We start from the raw sequence: 15,713 nt of genomic DNA on the forward strand, positions 1-15,713 counted from the left end.
TGGGAGTCAGGGAACAGCAGCCAGAGAGGGCTGAACTAGAGAGGACCTGGGGTGATGGAGGAGTGCCAGAGTCTTGGGGGTCTGCCTGTGTCATGGACCACGGGCATGAGCATTGTGGATAGTGCCCAGACTGGCCCTTGCCACAAACCCCACTCTCACTTTGACTGGACTCTGTTCCTCAGCAAGTTTTCTAAGGACCAAAAAATAAAAAAAGTAAAAAAAAAAAAAGTAAAAAACATTAAATCCCCACAAAAAAACCTTTTAAAATAATTAAAAACTTCAGAGAGTTACTATTTACTTTATTAACTTACGGATTTATTATATAAATATATATTCACCTAGCAACATATATTTGCTGTCTTTCTTGGTCTTGTAATTAAGATCTCAGCTGATTATCCTAACCTGTACCCCTTTCCCTTATCCCCTATTGTTTTCCCTCTTCCTCTTTGGTGTCTTTTGTCAGGGACTAGTCTTTGGGGATTCCCCTTGAGGGGAGGGTCTGGGGGCCTGGCTTAGGGGAGAGAAAGGCTGGGCTGGCTGGCTGCTTCTGTTTGTGGTTTTGTTTTTTCTTTTTTTGGCGTTCATTCTCATTTTTTTTTTTCTGGAAAAACCAACAGGACAATAAAATGTGTAATATTTTTAAGAACGATTTCCAAAAGGCTCTATTTCTGTCTCTTTGCTGTTGATTTAATGTCTTGGACTCTGGGTCAGATGCCTAGGAGTTGGTTTTTGAAGGGGAGGAAAATTCTTTAGAGGCAGCTCCCCAAGATCTCTGCATCCTGAGCAGGCAGACCTGAGGGGATTTCAGAAAGTTCCCAAGGCGGGACACTTGTCCCAAGTACTGTCCTCAGCTATCTCCTGGCTCCCACCCCTGCCTGGCTGTCCTTCTGACAAAGGAGACGAAGTCTGGGTCTGGCTCGTTCCGTTTGGCTTTCCCACTCTTGAAGTAGGCCACGGCCCCCTCTCATACTGGTTTGTCTCCTTCCAAGAAGAAAAGGCTCTAGGAAAAGGTGGCCAGCTCCATCCACTGCAAGGGAAAGGTTTGGGACTGAGTCTGGATGACCCCAAAGGATTGTGGGGCGGGCACCTCCACCCCCCACCCCCCAGCCGGGCCCTGCCTGCCCCTGCCTGCCCCCCAGCCTCACCTGTCTCTTAGTCATGTAGACGAGCCCTTCTCCTTCACTGAGGCACTGGCTGCAGTGACCTGTCACAGGAGGAGAGAGGAGGGGTGTCTGCAGCTGCCCCTGCTGCGGCTTGTCCCGGCTTCCCAGGGCAGGGGGGTCACTTACGGAAGAGGCAGGTGAGCTGAGTCACACAAGACACGAAGCGGTCCAAGTCGACCCGCAGGCGACTGTCACGGTAGCGGCTGGTTAAGAGCTGGGTCAGCTGGTTGTTGAGCTGGAAGCCTGGTGGGGTGGAGGGGGGAACGGAGCCTCTTACCTGGGGCTCCTTTTGGTCCCTGCAGCCAGTGAGCTGATGGTGTCAGGAGCAGGCCCAGGTTCTAGAACTCCAGCCAGGCGGCCTGAAGGAAAACCTGCTCGGTTCTGCCCTGCTGCATGCACGGGACAGTCACAGGACCCTCTTGGATCCCTGAGTCCCTACAGGGGAGCACACGAGGTTCCACCGTGGCCTCGGGCTCGTCATGCAGAGACTAGAGGTGGAGACTCCCCGTAAGTGGTTTAGAGCAGGGGACCCCGAGCCTGCCTGCCCTGGACAGTCCGAAGTCCTCAGCTGGCCGCCACAGGACACCAGGGATGGGCGAGTTTATTTTTTCTTTCCTTTTTTTTTTTAACCATTTATTAATATTCATTTTTAACATCACGAGTTTATTTTTAAAGTTAACTTTGATATTTGAAAGTCTAAATAGTAGATTCTCATCCAGGGTGATGGAAAAGAGAGACAACTAGGAAAGCTGGAGGCCTGAGTGTGAATCCTGCCTTGGCCACCAAGACCCTGCAGGGCTGGGCTGCCCATCACTTACCTCAGGATGATGGAAGGAAGGTTGTCACCCTCCAACACCACTTAGATGTGTGTTCTTTAAACCCTCACCTTCCGCCTTAGAATCAATAGGTTCCGAGACAGAAGGGCAGCAAGGACTAGGCAGTGGGGGTGAAGTGACTTGCCCAGGGTCACCCAGCTAGGAAGGGTCTGAGGCCAGATTTGGACCCAGGACCTCCCGACTCCAGGCCTGGTGCTCTTAACCCATTGAGCCATCTCATTCCCCCTAAATAGACTCTTTAAAAAAATTATTAATCAGCATTAAATTCAGGCTCAAAGAGAGCTAGCCAGTGGTTCTGGGGGCCCATGTCTAGTCCTAGTCCCAACGTGATTATTTCTTATTTTCTCCAGGGCAGCTGTCAGACAACTCTAACTCTTAGGCCTTTCTGTGGGTGCCCCAGAGCTGTGCTAGCAAACCTACAGTACGCATGCCTGAGCAGGCACGCAGGGAGCTGCTCCCTTCACCCCCCTCCACGTCCCATCTCCCTCTTGGCCCTGGGTTTTCCCCCAAATTGTCCCATCTGCACCCATGACTTAGCCCATTCCTGCTTTGGTTCCTTTTAGTAATTCCAAGATTTGGCCTAGAATCACCTGAACTGTCCCAAGAAGGCTAGCCAGGGGGATCAGGAGGAGGGAAGGGATCTACCCCAGCCTGATTATTCTAGCAGTCGTCATGGGGTTCTCCACCTCTGAGATGTGGGATGCCACCCATCTGCATTACCTGCTGTATTGAGGGCCAGCCTCAGCTCGTGTGAATTCATGGTCCCGGATTTGTCAGCATCAAACTTGTTGAACGTGGCCTTGGAAGGAGAAGAAGTTAGCCCTGGGGCCAGCCCCCGCTCCAGAGCGCCCCCTCCCGCTCTCTCACTGGCGCTCTTACCTGCCAGCCCTGGAGGCGATACCAGAGCTGCTGAAACTCTGACAGTGTCAGGCAGTGGCCTCTTTGCTGCAGAAGAGTTCAGGGAATTGTGGAGGGGGACCCAGTTAGCCTTCCCCAAAGGCCCTCTGCTGCTGGGCAGCGCCACTTCCCTCCCCAGTGGAAAACACTTTCATAAGGATACTCCAAAACAGTGGATCAGCTGCTCGCAGGTCCGGAACCCGATTTCTCCAGGCGGGTGAGTCCAAGAGCTGCCTGAAAAGAGACACAACCTGCAGGCCTATCGTTTGATGGAAATGGCCTTCTTGGTGAGGATGGGGGGCCCCTTGGCAGAGCCCCAGAAAACCACCGTGCCATTTGAGCCTTGAGACGGCCGCGGCTGAACCAAAGGACTCTGCGAAGGTTCTGGAGCCTAACCCAATCCTGGGGTGTCCACCGCCTGCCCCAAGACCAGGTGGCCCCCCAAAGTTGGTTTGGGGAAACTCGGGCTTTGGAGCTGGAAGGACCCTCAAGACCATTGGATCCAGTCCCCTCGTTTCATAGATGGAGAAATTAAGGCCCAGAAAAGAGAAACGGCCTCACTGAATCTCCACTGGGCCAGCCCGTCCCTGAGCAGGAATCCTCCCGACGGCGTCCCCTGCCTCTATGGGAAGACTTGCTAGGAACGGCCCCCGCGGGACAGGAGAGCCCACTCGTCCCCGGGGTCCTCTCGGGGGCCCAAGGTCCTCGGACGCTGCTCTCGTGCCCTCCTCGAGGAGCTCTCCAGGCAGACGGCCCCAATTCCTTCCACAGTGCCCTCGTGGCATTGGCTCCGCGTCTTCGCCCTCCTCTTTGCCCTCTAGACATGTTCCCAGGTCATTCCCCAAATGTGAAACCTCTACGCGGTGCCCACTCTGCCAGGAGCTTTACGAATGCCTCGTCTGAGCCTCGCACCAACCCTGCGGGCTACAGATGCGGAAACTGAGGCAGGCGGCAGATGTGATTTGCCCAGGGTCACACAGCCAGGAGACGGGAGGCCCGATTCAAAGTGGTCCGTCCGATTCTGAGCCCAGTATTTCCACTTGGCCAGCTAGCCGAGGTGCTACCCTGGAAGCATCCGCTTACAGCTGTGCTAAGCTCCAGGCTCCTGTTAGCAGCCCGACTGTTCCATCCGCCGCTGGGGCTTCAGCCCGGTAAACCACAAAGACGGGGGGCCAAGGCAGGCCTCCCCCCGGCCCGATTCCGCGCCCCCAAACCCACGACGACTCGCCAGGCATCCCTGCTCAGCGGCCCCTTCATTCCTGGCTGCCACACCTCACGCGTCTCCCCCGGGCTTGGGTCGAAGGAAACAAGAACCGAGTTCCTCGGCGACGTGTTTTATCAAGCTTGCGCCCAGGATGGCTTCCCGGACACGCCGCCGCGGCCTCCGAACCCGACAACCGCGCCTCCCAGCCCGCGGTTCTCCCCGCTCCGGCGACTCGATCCCCGTGTTTTCTGCGCGTGTGTATGCGGGGCGGAAAGCGTGGCTCATTCTGTTGAGCCTCGATGCCAGTCATGGGGCACCCGAAGGATGCCGTGGATAGAACTCTCGGTCTGGACTCGGGAAGATCTGAATTTAAGTCCTGTCTCAGACGTAAGTCGGCTGACCCTGGGCCAGTCTCTGAACCTCGGCCTGCCTTGATTCCTCAACTGGAAAACGGGAATAATGGCCACATCTCCCTCATAGAGCAGCTGAGATCATTAAATATTTGCCCCTGTGCCTGGCACATAGGGGTACCACGGAAATTCTCCCTTTCCCGTTGCCACCCACCTACCCCCTGCCCATCCTTTTTCACTTTGAAGAGCTCCTGCTCCAGCCAGTCCCAGTTTGTCATTAGGAGCACCCCATCCTGGCCGAGGCTCCGGCACCCTCATTTAAGCCCTGCCCCGCTCTGAAGCGGCGACTCCTGGCCCCGTCCGGCTTTTCCCTTGTGGCGCTCTCGTGTTCAGCCCTCGGCAGGGACTTCACCGGCCATTCCTAGTCCTTTGCTCGTGGCAGGCTGTGGGAAGGCGAGAAGCCTCTCCCGGACGGCAGTCGCCCCATCCTCCTCCCCTTCTGGGGCAGCCCTTCTCCCCTCCCACGCCCCGGCCTTCCCCGGAAGCCTCCCTCGGCCTCCAGCCGGGTAGCCGCTTTTCCATCTCCGGAGCCACTCCGGCGGGAAGTAGCCCGAGTTCTTTCTGGGTCACCACCCGCCCTCACCTCTCTCCCACGGCCTTGGCCTGGACTCACCCCAGTCCCCAGGCTCTAGAGCTAAGCTCAGTAAGGCCTGCAGTTGGGCGGTACTGATGGCTTCTTCCTGGGGAAAGAAAGCAAGAGAAGCGTCGGGGACCCTCCCCACCGCCCGTCCCCCACCTGACTGAGCCCTCCCTGGCCAGCCTTTCTCCGCTGCTCCCGCTCTCCATCCAGAAAGTTCTCTGTTGCCCTGCGCACTCATGGCTCGCCATTTCTTTCCCACTTCCGTCTCTCCCTCCGGTTCCGATCCAGACGTGCTTTCCCCGAGCTCGGCTCCCCCACTTCTCCCTTCTGCCCCCTCACCTCTCCAGCCAGTTCCTGAAACAGCTGCTCCAGTTCAAACTCCAGGGGCGCCGAGGGGGTCTGTGGGAGAGAGCGTCCTGTCACTGGCCCAGGCGTGGTCCCTGGTCCGCCGCCGCAGCCACGCTTCGGGCCCAGACCTTCACTCACCGTGAGGACCTGGAGGTCGGCGCTGACGGCGTTGTCGATCTCCCTGTGAGAAAAAGAGCAGGACAGGCGCTCGGCACCTCCCCAAGGCCTCTGCCTTCCCCTGGCCTGGGAAGGGGTCGTCTCCGTCCACAGCTCTGTGGTAGGAGACCTCTCGGGGGTACCGAGTCTGGAGCCGGAGGGGTGAGGGCAAGGCCTTCCCCTTCTCCGACTTGGTTTCCTTCTCTGTAACGTGCAGGACCGGAGGGCCTCTGAGGATGCTTCCAGGGCCAGGCCTGGGGACCGGCGGTTCTGATCTCTAACGGGGGCCACTTGGGGGGCCCGAATATTTGAACCGAAATGCAGTTGTGGTGGAGGACTTTGTGGAAGGGAGCTTAGGGGACTTGTAGTCCAAGCCCGCTCCTTTCCAGGGACCGAACCGGCCCAGAAACGTCCTAAGACTGGCCCAAGGTGGCACAGAATTGGAACTCGGTCTTCTGCCTCAAGATCAGGGCTCTTTCCAGTGCCTCCGGCTCGGGGGGCTCCCGGGGGGCGAGGGTGCCGGCAAGGGAATCCTGGGGAAGGGGCTGTCACCTGGCTGTGTGCTGGCATTCTGTGTAGATGCGGAAGGTGAAGTCGGACTCCTCGCCCACGTGAGCAGTGCTGGGCACGATCAAATAATGGCCCGGTGCCAGGCGGCAGCGACGGCTAACGTCGCGGCGGATACTGAACGGGGACCGGTCAGCCCGGAGCAGGCCAGCCAGGAGCTCCCGGCGCCGGGGGGAGTCCTGCAGGCCCAGAAGCTGGGGGGGGGGGAGGATGGATGAGGCTCCCCAGAAGCCAGCCCAGATAGCCCCAGCCCGAGAGGCCTTGCCCCAACCCCCTCCAGAGAGGATCTGGCAAGCTCAGCACCCGTTACCTCTTCAGGAATCTGTAGGAGAGAGACAGGAATGGGGTCAGGGCTCCCTCGCCCCTTGCCCCCTCTTCAATCATGCCAGACTCCCCCCCTGGGCTCCCCTGTGTCCTCTAGGTCTTTCTGGAGCTCTCCCCAAGTTTCCCGCCTTTCCCAGTTCTCCCTCGGCCCACTTCAGTCCTCCCAGGCCCCTGTGACTCCTCCCGCCTCCTCGTCCGCACCCTGAAAACGTGGAAGCCAACAGTGAGGTAGGTGACACCCCGGGCGCGGAGCCGCCTCCGATTCCTCTGGATCAGGGAGAGGAGCACGGTGCACTTGGGGCGCCGGCCCCCCCTTCCAGGGCGGGCCCCTCCGGCCCCCCAGCCGCCCCACGGACCCCCCTCATCGTCCTCCGTTTCTTCCTCGTCGGGGTCCTGCAGTGTCAGCTGGAACTGGGGGTTTGTCCAAAAGGTCTCTGTTTTGGGGGTGAAAGGGAGACATGGGGGTTCTTGACCTCCCCCCCCACTGCAGACCTGGGCAGACGCTCCCTCTCTTGTCCTGTGGGTCACACACGCCCCGCGCTCAAGGGCTCACCATTGCCTGGCTGGCCCCCGCCAGCATTGAAGCCTCGAACCCATCGGCCCTGGAAGGTGTGGACGTGCCAGCCACCCCCCTTGGGCTGAGGACCCAGCACCTCGGGGCTCAGGCAGCAGATCTGGACTGTGTTAAAATGTTGCAGGAAGTCATCCAGCTCCATCCTGAGAGAAAGAGACCCCGGGGCCTCGGCCCCTGACCTTCCGAGACGCTCCCCCTGCTCACCTCCCTGGTCCACTCTGACCTCCTTCCCTATCTTCTGGGTCTTCTCTCCGCCATGCCCACTGGCTCCCCCTGCTTGCTGCTCTTCTCCCACCATCTCCTCCTGTCCTGTCTCGTGTGTCCTCCCCGGAGGCCTCCCTAATCCTTGCTCCGACCCCTCGGAGCCCCCTCGCTCCTCGGGCCCCTTTCTTTCCCTTCGTTCCCCCCAGTCAGGAGTTCCCTGGGTGGCGGTGGGTGTCGGGGAGCCTCGGCACACGCTGGGGGTCCCGCGTGGTTGGGGGGGATTATCCCGGCCCTCACCAGAATTCTCCATCGTCCTTCTTCACGAGCAGGGCCTCCCGCCATTCGTCAGGGAGGGCGGCCCAGCGGGGGCAGCTAAGTGGGAGACGGGGCAGAAGGTGAAAAGAGGGGGGCGGGGGCTCCGGGACCCCAGCCCGCCCCCCGCCGTCGTCTGCCCGTCGCTCACCCGTCGCTCCACGCCCCGCTCCATTCCACGTGACCCCAGGGGTTGCGAAGCCGGAGGAGCCGGACTTTGGTGAATCCCAGAGTTATCTGAGGGGACGGAGAGGGGGGCCTCGACTCTGGGTCGGCGGCCTCGGCCCGGCCCCCCGGCCAGCACTCACCTTGTGGGTCCCGGTGACGGAGTAAGCGTGACCTCGGACCAGCCCGTCCTCCGTCTTGTACTCGCCGCGGTCACTCTGGCCGCACGGGAGCAGGAAGGGGGGATAAGGGTGCGAGAGGTGAGCAGAGCAGAGACTGCGCCTGGGGGGCCTCGCCTCTAACCCAGGGGAAAGGAGGTGTCAGAGGTGCCATCTAGGGGCCGCCCCATCCCGGGAGACACGGGGCCCAGGGAACGGGGGGCTCACCAGGGCGGTGGCCCCCACGAGGGACTCCTTGGCCAGGGCGTGCCGGAGAGCCGAGAAGAGGCCAGGCGTGTTGGGCTGCAGGTACAGGACCTCCCCCACGCCCCCCGTGAAGTCCACGAAGGCCTCGTTCATGTGGCCGCCCCGCATCACCTCATAGGAGCCGTGGAGCCTGGGGGAAAAGCAAGGAGGGCCCCCTCGGCTCCCCTCCCCAAACGGGGGGAAGGTTTGAGAGCGAGGAGGGGCTGGGCTGGGGACGGGGAGCTTTTAAGGGGGCTGGAAATGCTCCGGGCGGGGGTCTCCCAAGCATCAAAATGAGGGGGGGTCTCTGAGGCCCCCACAGGTCAGAGATGGTACCGAGGGGAACCTCAGCTCTGTTCTGGGGCCTCAAGGCTGAGGGGGGATCTAAAGGCTCCACGAGGGTCTCCCCAGGGTCTCTGCTGTCTAGACTCAGCCCCTGGGGTCGGGGAGTCACCAATAATCCCTCCATGTATTAGGCCATCGGGGCTAGTCTCGGGGACCCCCAGAAGCTCAGCCCAAGCCCTTGCAGGCCGGCGAGGGGCCCTCCTTACTTGGCGTAGGCCTTCTCAAGCAGCGAGGCCCAGAACTCGGCCCTCTGCGCCGAGCGAACGAAAAGCAGCTTCCCGTCCCGCACGGGCAGCCGGTCATCCACCACCACATCCACCCAGTGGCCAAACTGCCAGAGCTGAGAGGAGAGAGGGGTGGGGAGGGGGCAGCCCCCCAGGCCCGTCGTCCCACCTCCCACCCCCCAAACTCCCGAGGTCATAGAACTAAGGGGCTACCCCATCCCGGCCGGGAGAGGGCCCAGAAAGAGGGGCTACGAAGTCAAGTTCTCTCTGTGTGACATCTGGGGAAACTGAGGCTGGGAGAGGGCCCAGAAAGAGGGGCTACGAAGTCGAGTTCTCTCCGTGTGACATCTGGGGAAACTGAGGCCGGGAGAGAGCCCGGAAAGGGCTCTCCAGCCCATACAGAACAGGGTTGGAGGGGAAGTCCTGGGAGGCCAAAGTGTCTGATTGAGCCGCGGCCCGGCTCTGGCCCGAATGCAGTGGCACAAGCCGGACGACAAGGCCGCGGGTGCCTCTGTCCACTAAAGAGCCGAGGACCGAGAACAGATGGCCACAGACCCCCAAACAAGGGCGCCCCCTTACCTGGAAGTGGAAGACTCCCGCGTACCCCCACTGGAAGCTCTGCCCGGGGGGCACCACCCGACGGAGGAGGCGCGGGTACAGGGTGAGGGAGGCGGCCGCGGCCAGGAACCAGCAGTTGCCTGGGGGAGGGGGGCCCCGAGGAGTCAGGAGGACCCCAGGGAGCTCCCGCGGGGGTTGGGGGAGGGGGAGGGGGAGACTCACCCAGACTGCCCTGGCACACGTCCGTCCTGTCCATGTTCTCACAGATGAACTGGGGGTTCTCGCAGAACTCCTGAGGAGCAGACGGGGCCCGTGAGGCTCCCCCGATGCTGCCCCTCTCGGGCTCGGGGCCAAGGATGCTCCCCGCCAGGAGCGGCGGCCCGAAGCCTCGTGGGGGGACTAATGACAGAGGTGCCGCCTCGTTCCCCAGGATGAAAGGGCCTCCCAACGCCGCCTCGGGGAAGCACGGGGCCCCCAGGAAGCCTGAGCTGCCGGGCGGGGCGAGCAGGGCTCTAGAACTCTCAAACTTCAGCCCTTTGGGGGCCCCCCGGCGTCCGGCCCCCCAACGCCTAGGCTTTTAGATGCCCGGCTTTCAGTTGTCCCTAATCTGATCCTCCGTCCTCCCCCGGCCACCCTTGGGGACCAGGGCGCCCCCTTTCGCCCTTCGGGGCTCCGATCCGGCTCCCGTGTCTCGTGGGGGTCCCAGACTCACGTGGGGTCTCAGCCATTCCACCCCCTTGGCCTTCTCCGAGTCGGTCCCCAGCTGGTCATAACCCAGGGCAGCGGGCCCGGCGGGGAAGCAGGGGTCCAGGAAGAGGGCCCCCGCCTGCAGGCAGCAGTCCTGGATTGCGTGGTAGCACTGGCCCCGGAAGCAGGAGGGCCCCTGGACGCCCTCCTCATCTCCATCCTCCACCAGCTGGATGGTCACCCTCTGAGTGGCCATTTGGGGAGACTCTGGGGCTTGGGGGAGGGGGGAGCCCTTTAAAGCCGGAGCTCGGGAGAAGGGAGGGGCCTGTCCCGCAGGGATCTCCGAGCACCACTTGGGGGCCTGGGGAGGAGCTCTGGGAGATCACTGAGGAATGGTGGCTGCTCCGGGCACCTGCGGTCAGTTGCCCTACTTCTGGACACGCTCCAGGCAGGGTTCCACCCCTCGTTAATATTAATTGATGGTTCGTGGGGGAAGGAGGCTTCACCCTGTGGGTTTCCGGGCCCTTAGTTGTGGCCCACCAATGGCCCTTAATGGGCTTGGATTCTGGCAGATGGTGGAAGACCAGGGAAGACTCTAGCTCTGGAAGGAGACGAAGGGAGAAGATTAGAAGGGATCCGGGATCCCCGGAGCAGACCATCTCCCGCGGCTGAGCCTTTGCACGGGCTGTGCCCCTCGCCACCTCCCAGATTCTCTACCTTCCTTTAAGACTCCCCTTCGGGCCCTTCCTGGCCCTTCCTGCCAGTAGGCGGCCAAAGTGACCTCCTCTGCTCTGGGGGTGTCTCCTGTTGTCCCCCCAATTAGAAGACGGGCTCCGGTGGGGCAGGGGCATTCAGGGGGGGGCTTTTTTCTTCAACCCCTCGGCACTGGGCACGGATCCTGGTTTGTACAATTTTTTTTTTAAACCCTTAACTTCTATGTATTGGCTCCTTGGTGGAAGAGTGGTAAGGGTGGGCCATGGGGGTCAAGTGACTTGCCCAGGGTCACACAGCTGGGAAGTGTCTGTGTACAATTTTTAAAAATACGTTTTTGGATGGACTGGAAACTCCTGAGAAGTTATCTTGTCCCGCTCTCTCGTGTTACAGATGAGGCTCCGAAAGCTTCCACTCTGGCCTTTCGCCCTCTTGGCTTCCTTTTCCAACTTCCTCTCGGCCTGTACAGCCTCTTCCCTCCCTCCAGGCTGGAGGCACTCCATAAAGAATGAGTCTCGCCCCCCACTCATCCGCCCTCCAAGAATCCCAGCACCCCCCAATCGCAGCCTCTTGTTGCTGGGAGACACCTAAAAGGTTGTAGAATTCAGATCCCCTCCCAGTGCAGCCGGGCCCTCTAAGACCTTCCCACTAAAGGCTTCCAGCCTTCACTTGACCGTGGGCCATGACAGGGAACTCACTACCCCTTTTTTTTGAACATTGCAAGTCCTTTTTTCCCCTCAACATCCATTTTTATATTGCAAATTCTTTGCCTCCCTCCAGCCCTTCACTCTTTCTTTTTTTTTTTTTTTAACCCCTCACCTTCCATCTTAGAGTCAATGGTTCCAAGATAGGAGAGCAGTAAGGGCTAGGCCGTGGGGGTGAAGTGACTTGGTCAGGGTCACACAGCTAGGAAGCATCTGAGGTCAGATTTGAACCCAGGACCTCCTGCCTGTAATGGGAAAAGGATAGAGATAGGATAAGATTTAAGAGAAGTGGAAGGCTGTCTTTCAAGCACATACTGGGAACTCAAGGGAAGGCAGGGGAGGAACAGTTTGGAAGTGACAACTGCCAGAGTGAGTGACTTCCTGGAGGAAATAAAGAACTAAAATAAGCTGTTTTACAGAAAGTAAAAACACATCTCTGGGCCTGGCTCTAAATCCACTGAGCCACCCAGCTGCCCTCTCTTTTTTTTTCCTCCAACCCCTACTTTCCATCTTAGAATCAATACGGAGGATCCGTTCCAGGGCAGAAGAGTGGAAGGACTAAGCAAAGTGACTTGCCCAGGGTCAAACAGCCAGGAAGTGTCTGAGGTCAGATTTGAACCCAGAACCTCCCATCTTTTGACCTGGCTCTCCATCTACAGAACCACCCAACTGTCCCCTCTTTACTTCCTCTTGAAGGAAGCTCACTTCATGGCTGCAGATTTCAGATTGTTAGAAGAATCCTGTTTCTAATGAGCTGAACTTACTATAACTCTGCCCCGTGGGGCCAACCAGAACTGCCTCTTCCCAGGCCAGCCCTTTAGAGGTTCAGCCACCAGGCAGCCGAGGAGCCAAAGCCGCCTTCTCTCCGGCTAACGGCTGGGGGGATCCCTGGATTCAGGGATCTGCTCTCTAGCCTGTTACCTCCGCCACCAGCTAGGCATAGCCATCGTCATGGCGGGCAGAGGAGACCTCGCTCCCTGGCCTGGGACTTGGAGGAGGCGAGCGAGTGAAGGCCAAGGCCGGGGCTGGCTGGCCCCGCTGGGTGACTCCAGAATGGAGCTTCTCCCCCGTCTCCCTTCCTGCTGCCCCCCTGAGGCAAGGCCGGCCCTTCAGCCTCGATCTCCAAGACCCCTAAACCAGCCTCTGGTGTTCTCAGACCTCCCGGGTCAACGGTGAGAACGGACTGGGGATGAGCAAGATCGAGCTGCGGGTGGGCCGAGTCTGAGGCTTCAGGGAAGGGTCATCGTGTCAGCCCGGGCTGGCCCCAAAGTGTCTTTGACCGTCTACCCTCAACGTGGCTCCCCCCAAATTGTTGTTGGCCCTTCGGTCGCTCTCTTCCCCTGAGGTGTCTCTGTCTCTCGTCTCTGAGTCGCCCCGTCAGATGTCTCTGCCCGCCCGTCTCATTAGACTTTGCTTGGTATTTCCTGGGTGGAGCCCTGGTATTCTCTGGGGGCCCAGAAACCAGACGAACAGCTGCAAAGAGTTAGATTTAGGCTGTCTAACTTCCTGACTAATTAGCGCTGCCCCAAAGCCGACTGGGCTGCCTCAGGAGGTAGTGAGCTCCCCCTCCCTGGAGGTCTCCAAGAAGAGGCTGCCGGCCCCTTTGCTCTGGCTGTTGGAGCCGCGGCCTTGTTGGAGCGTGTTGGTCCCCTTTAACGCCGAGATGCCGAGTCTTGGATCTACGAGAGCTTGGCCAGGGGAGCCAGGCGCCATCTTGGCCAGCCTCTTCGTTCCAAGGCGAAGAATGGGGGGCCGAGAACGGGAATAAAAGCGTGTCAGAACTGAGCAGGAGAGGGAAGGAGAGCCGAGGGAGGGGAGAAGGAAGGGAAGGGGGCAGACGGGCCGAGAAGAGAGGAGAGAGAAGCCGCGAGACAGAGAAGGAAAGAGCGGAGAGAGAGACACCCAGACACACAGACAGACAGACATCAATAGCAATAATAATGATTGTCCAGTTGTTCCCAACTCTTCACTGACCCTGGGCCGTAGCACTCTGATACTGTCCGATTCTCAAGTGGTGGCTGGCTCTTCCCTTCTCCAGTGCGTTAAGACCAATAGAAGTTAAGTGACTTGCCCAGGGTCACACCGCTAATGAATGTCTAAAGCCAGATTTGAACCCAGATCTTCCTGACTCAGTGCTCCATCCGAGCCACTTAGTCGCCTCTACTAAGAACGGTAACAAACATTAATTTAGCATCTACCCTGTGCCAGGCACCGTGCTAAGGATATCACTTCATTTGATCCTCAGAACGACTCTGGGAGGTGGGTGCTATTGCAATCCCCATTTTTACATATGAGGAAACAGAGGCAGGCAGAGAGGCACAGCTAGTAAGTGTCTGAGGCAGGGTTTGAACTCGGGTCTTCCTGGCTCTAAGTCCAGCTCTTGATCCGCTCTAAAACCTGTTGAGCCTGAGCTACAACGCAGAGGACAATGTCGGTTTCTGAGGATGAGAAAATGCTGCTCCCTCCTTTCTTTGCAGACGTGGAGCATTATGGGAGCTCCTCATATATTGTCAGACTTGGTTATTTTGGCTGAATTACTCTGTGTGTGTCTCTGTTATATGTCTCTCTGTCTCTGTGTATGTGTCTCTCTTTTTCTCTCAGTATCTCTCTGTCTCTCTCTTCATCTCTCTGTCATTTTATTTTTGTTCCAAATTCTCTCCCTCCCTTTTTTCTTTCTAAAATCCTCACCTTCCAACTTAGAATCCATACTCAGTATTGGCTCCAAGGCAGTAGAGCGGTAAGGGCTAGGCAGTGGGAGTGAAGTGACTTGCCCAGGGTCACACAGCTAAGAAGTGTCTGAGTTCAAATTTGAACCCAGGACCTCCTGCCTCTAGGCCTGGCTCTCCATCCACTGAGCCCCCAAGTTGTCCCCAGCTAATGACTTCTTAATTTCTCTTTGGCAGCTAAAAGGTACACTCAAAAAAGCACAGGATCTGGAGTTAGGAAGCCCACCATCGAAACCTCTGCCAGACACTAGCCGTGTGACCCTGGGCAAGTCCCTTAATTTAACTTCAGTTTTCTCATCTGTAAAATGGGGCTAGAATTAACACCAAATTTAGAGAGATGTTGTTGTGAGGATCTAGTGAGATTGTATAGCATTTATTTACTTATTTTAAACCCTTAACTTCTGTGTATTGGCTCCAAGGCGGAAGAGTGGTAAGGGTGGGCAATGGGGGTCAAATGACTTGCCCAGGGTCACCCAGCTGGGAAGTGTCTGAGGCCGGATTTGAACCCAGGACCTCCCGTCTCTAGGCCTGACTCTCACTCCACTGAGCTACCCAGCTGTCCCTGGATCATATAGTATTTAAAATGTATGTATAATCTATCAATATATGTATATCAATATGTGTTTTATTGATTTACGCATCTTAAAGTGATTTATCAGTGATAATTATTGTTATTGTTTTCATGATTGTTTCATTCTCCAAAAGATGACAGAACCAAAAAGAAGAAAACTATTTGGGGTCTGATTCTGGCCAATAGGCAGGACCTGCTTCCTTAGCATGAGAACCCTGGAGGAAAGTGACCTAGAATACAGGATAGAGGACAGGACAGCTGCGCATCGCCCGGCATGGGCGCCCGACTTCGGAAAAGCATATTTCGAAGGGTTTGGGAGAATGATAAGAAGGAATCCGGGGACCAAAATGTTCCCGAGGGATTTGGCCCAGGAGGGAGGAGAGATGGCCCCAAAGCACAAGGGGAAGCATTCCACTGGAGATGTGGAGGCTCAGGGGCCTCACCAGCCACCGGAGACGCTGAAGGGAAACACGGAGTCACGGAGGGTCAGAGAATGGGAGCCCCGCACTCGGAGCGGGCACAGGGGCCCTGCTAGCTGCCTGACCACCTACGGAAGCCTGGCGAGGCTGCTTTGGAAAAGATGGGGCACGAAGGAGCTCCGCTCTGGACTTTGGAGCGTGTGCAAGGATGCTATGACTTGTGATTGACTGCTGAACCCTTCTTTGGTGTGCACCAACTGGCCAGAGGGATCTCCCCGTCTCTCTGCCTCTGCCTTTGGCTCTCTGGCTCCCTCTCTCTTCCTTTCTCCTCCCCCTCCATCTCTCTCCTCTTTCCTTTTCTTTCTTTTCCTTTCCTCTCTCTCCCTCTCTCTCATCTTATTCTCTCTTTCTCTCCCCTACTCTCCCTTCCATTTTTTCTTTCTCTCTCTCTCCTATCCTTCTCTCCCTCTCTTTCTCTTCTGCCATTTTCCATTCTCTCCTTTTCTCTCCTCCCACTCTCTTTTCTGTCTCTCCCTCCCCCTCGGTTTCTCTTCTCTCTGTCTCTGTCTCTCTCTGTCTCTCTCTGTCTCTCTCTCTCTCTCTCTCTCTCTCTCTCTCTCTCTC

At 58.0% G+C, this 15,713-nt stretch overlaps 1 protein-coding gene across 1 annotated transcript; it reads right to left on the minus strand.

Moving 5' to 3' along the window:
- Positions 1–1,000: 1,000 nt before the first annotated feature.
- On the minus strand, positions 1,001–10,214 carry CAPN12 (calpain 12). Its single transcript, XM_044668600.1, has 21 exons — positions 9,984–10,214; positions 9,494–9,563; positions 9,293–9,411; positions 8,696–8,829; positions 8,127–8,295; positions 7,884–7,958; positions 7,727–7,812; positions 7,561–7,635; positions 7,039–7,202; positions 6,687–6,919; positions 6,472–6,483; positions 6,147–6,355; positions 5,577–5,619; positions 5,430–5,489; positions 5,124–5,190; positions 3,060–3,130; positions 2,879–2,944; positions 2,720–2,798; positions 1,290–1,406; positions 1,146–1,204; positions 1,001–1,027 (listed from the first exon to the last, which is right to left on the minus strand). Exons 1-21 carry the CDS (start codon positions 10,212–10,214, stop codon positions 1,001–1,003), a joined length of 2,166 nt encoding a protein of 721 aa, XP_044524535.1.
- Positions 10,215–15,713: the final 5,499 nt, after the last annotated feature.

This window comes from Gracilinanus agilis, chromosome 3, assembly GCF_016433145.1.
Source record: "Gracilinanus agilis isolate LMUSP501 chromosome 3, AgileGrace, whole genome shotgun sequence".
In the NCBI taxonomy this organism is placed as follows: Eukaryota; Metazoa; Chordata; class Mammalia; order Didelphimorphia; family Didelphidae; genus Gracilinanus; species Gracilinanus agilis.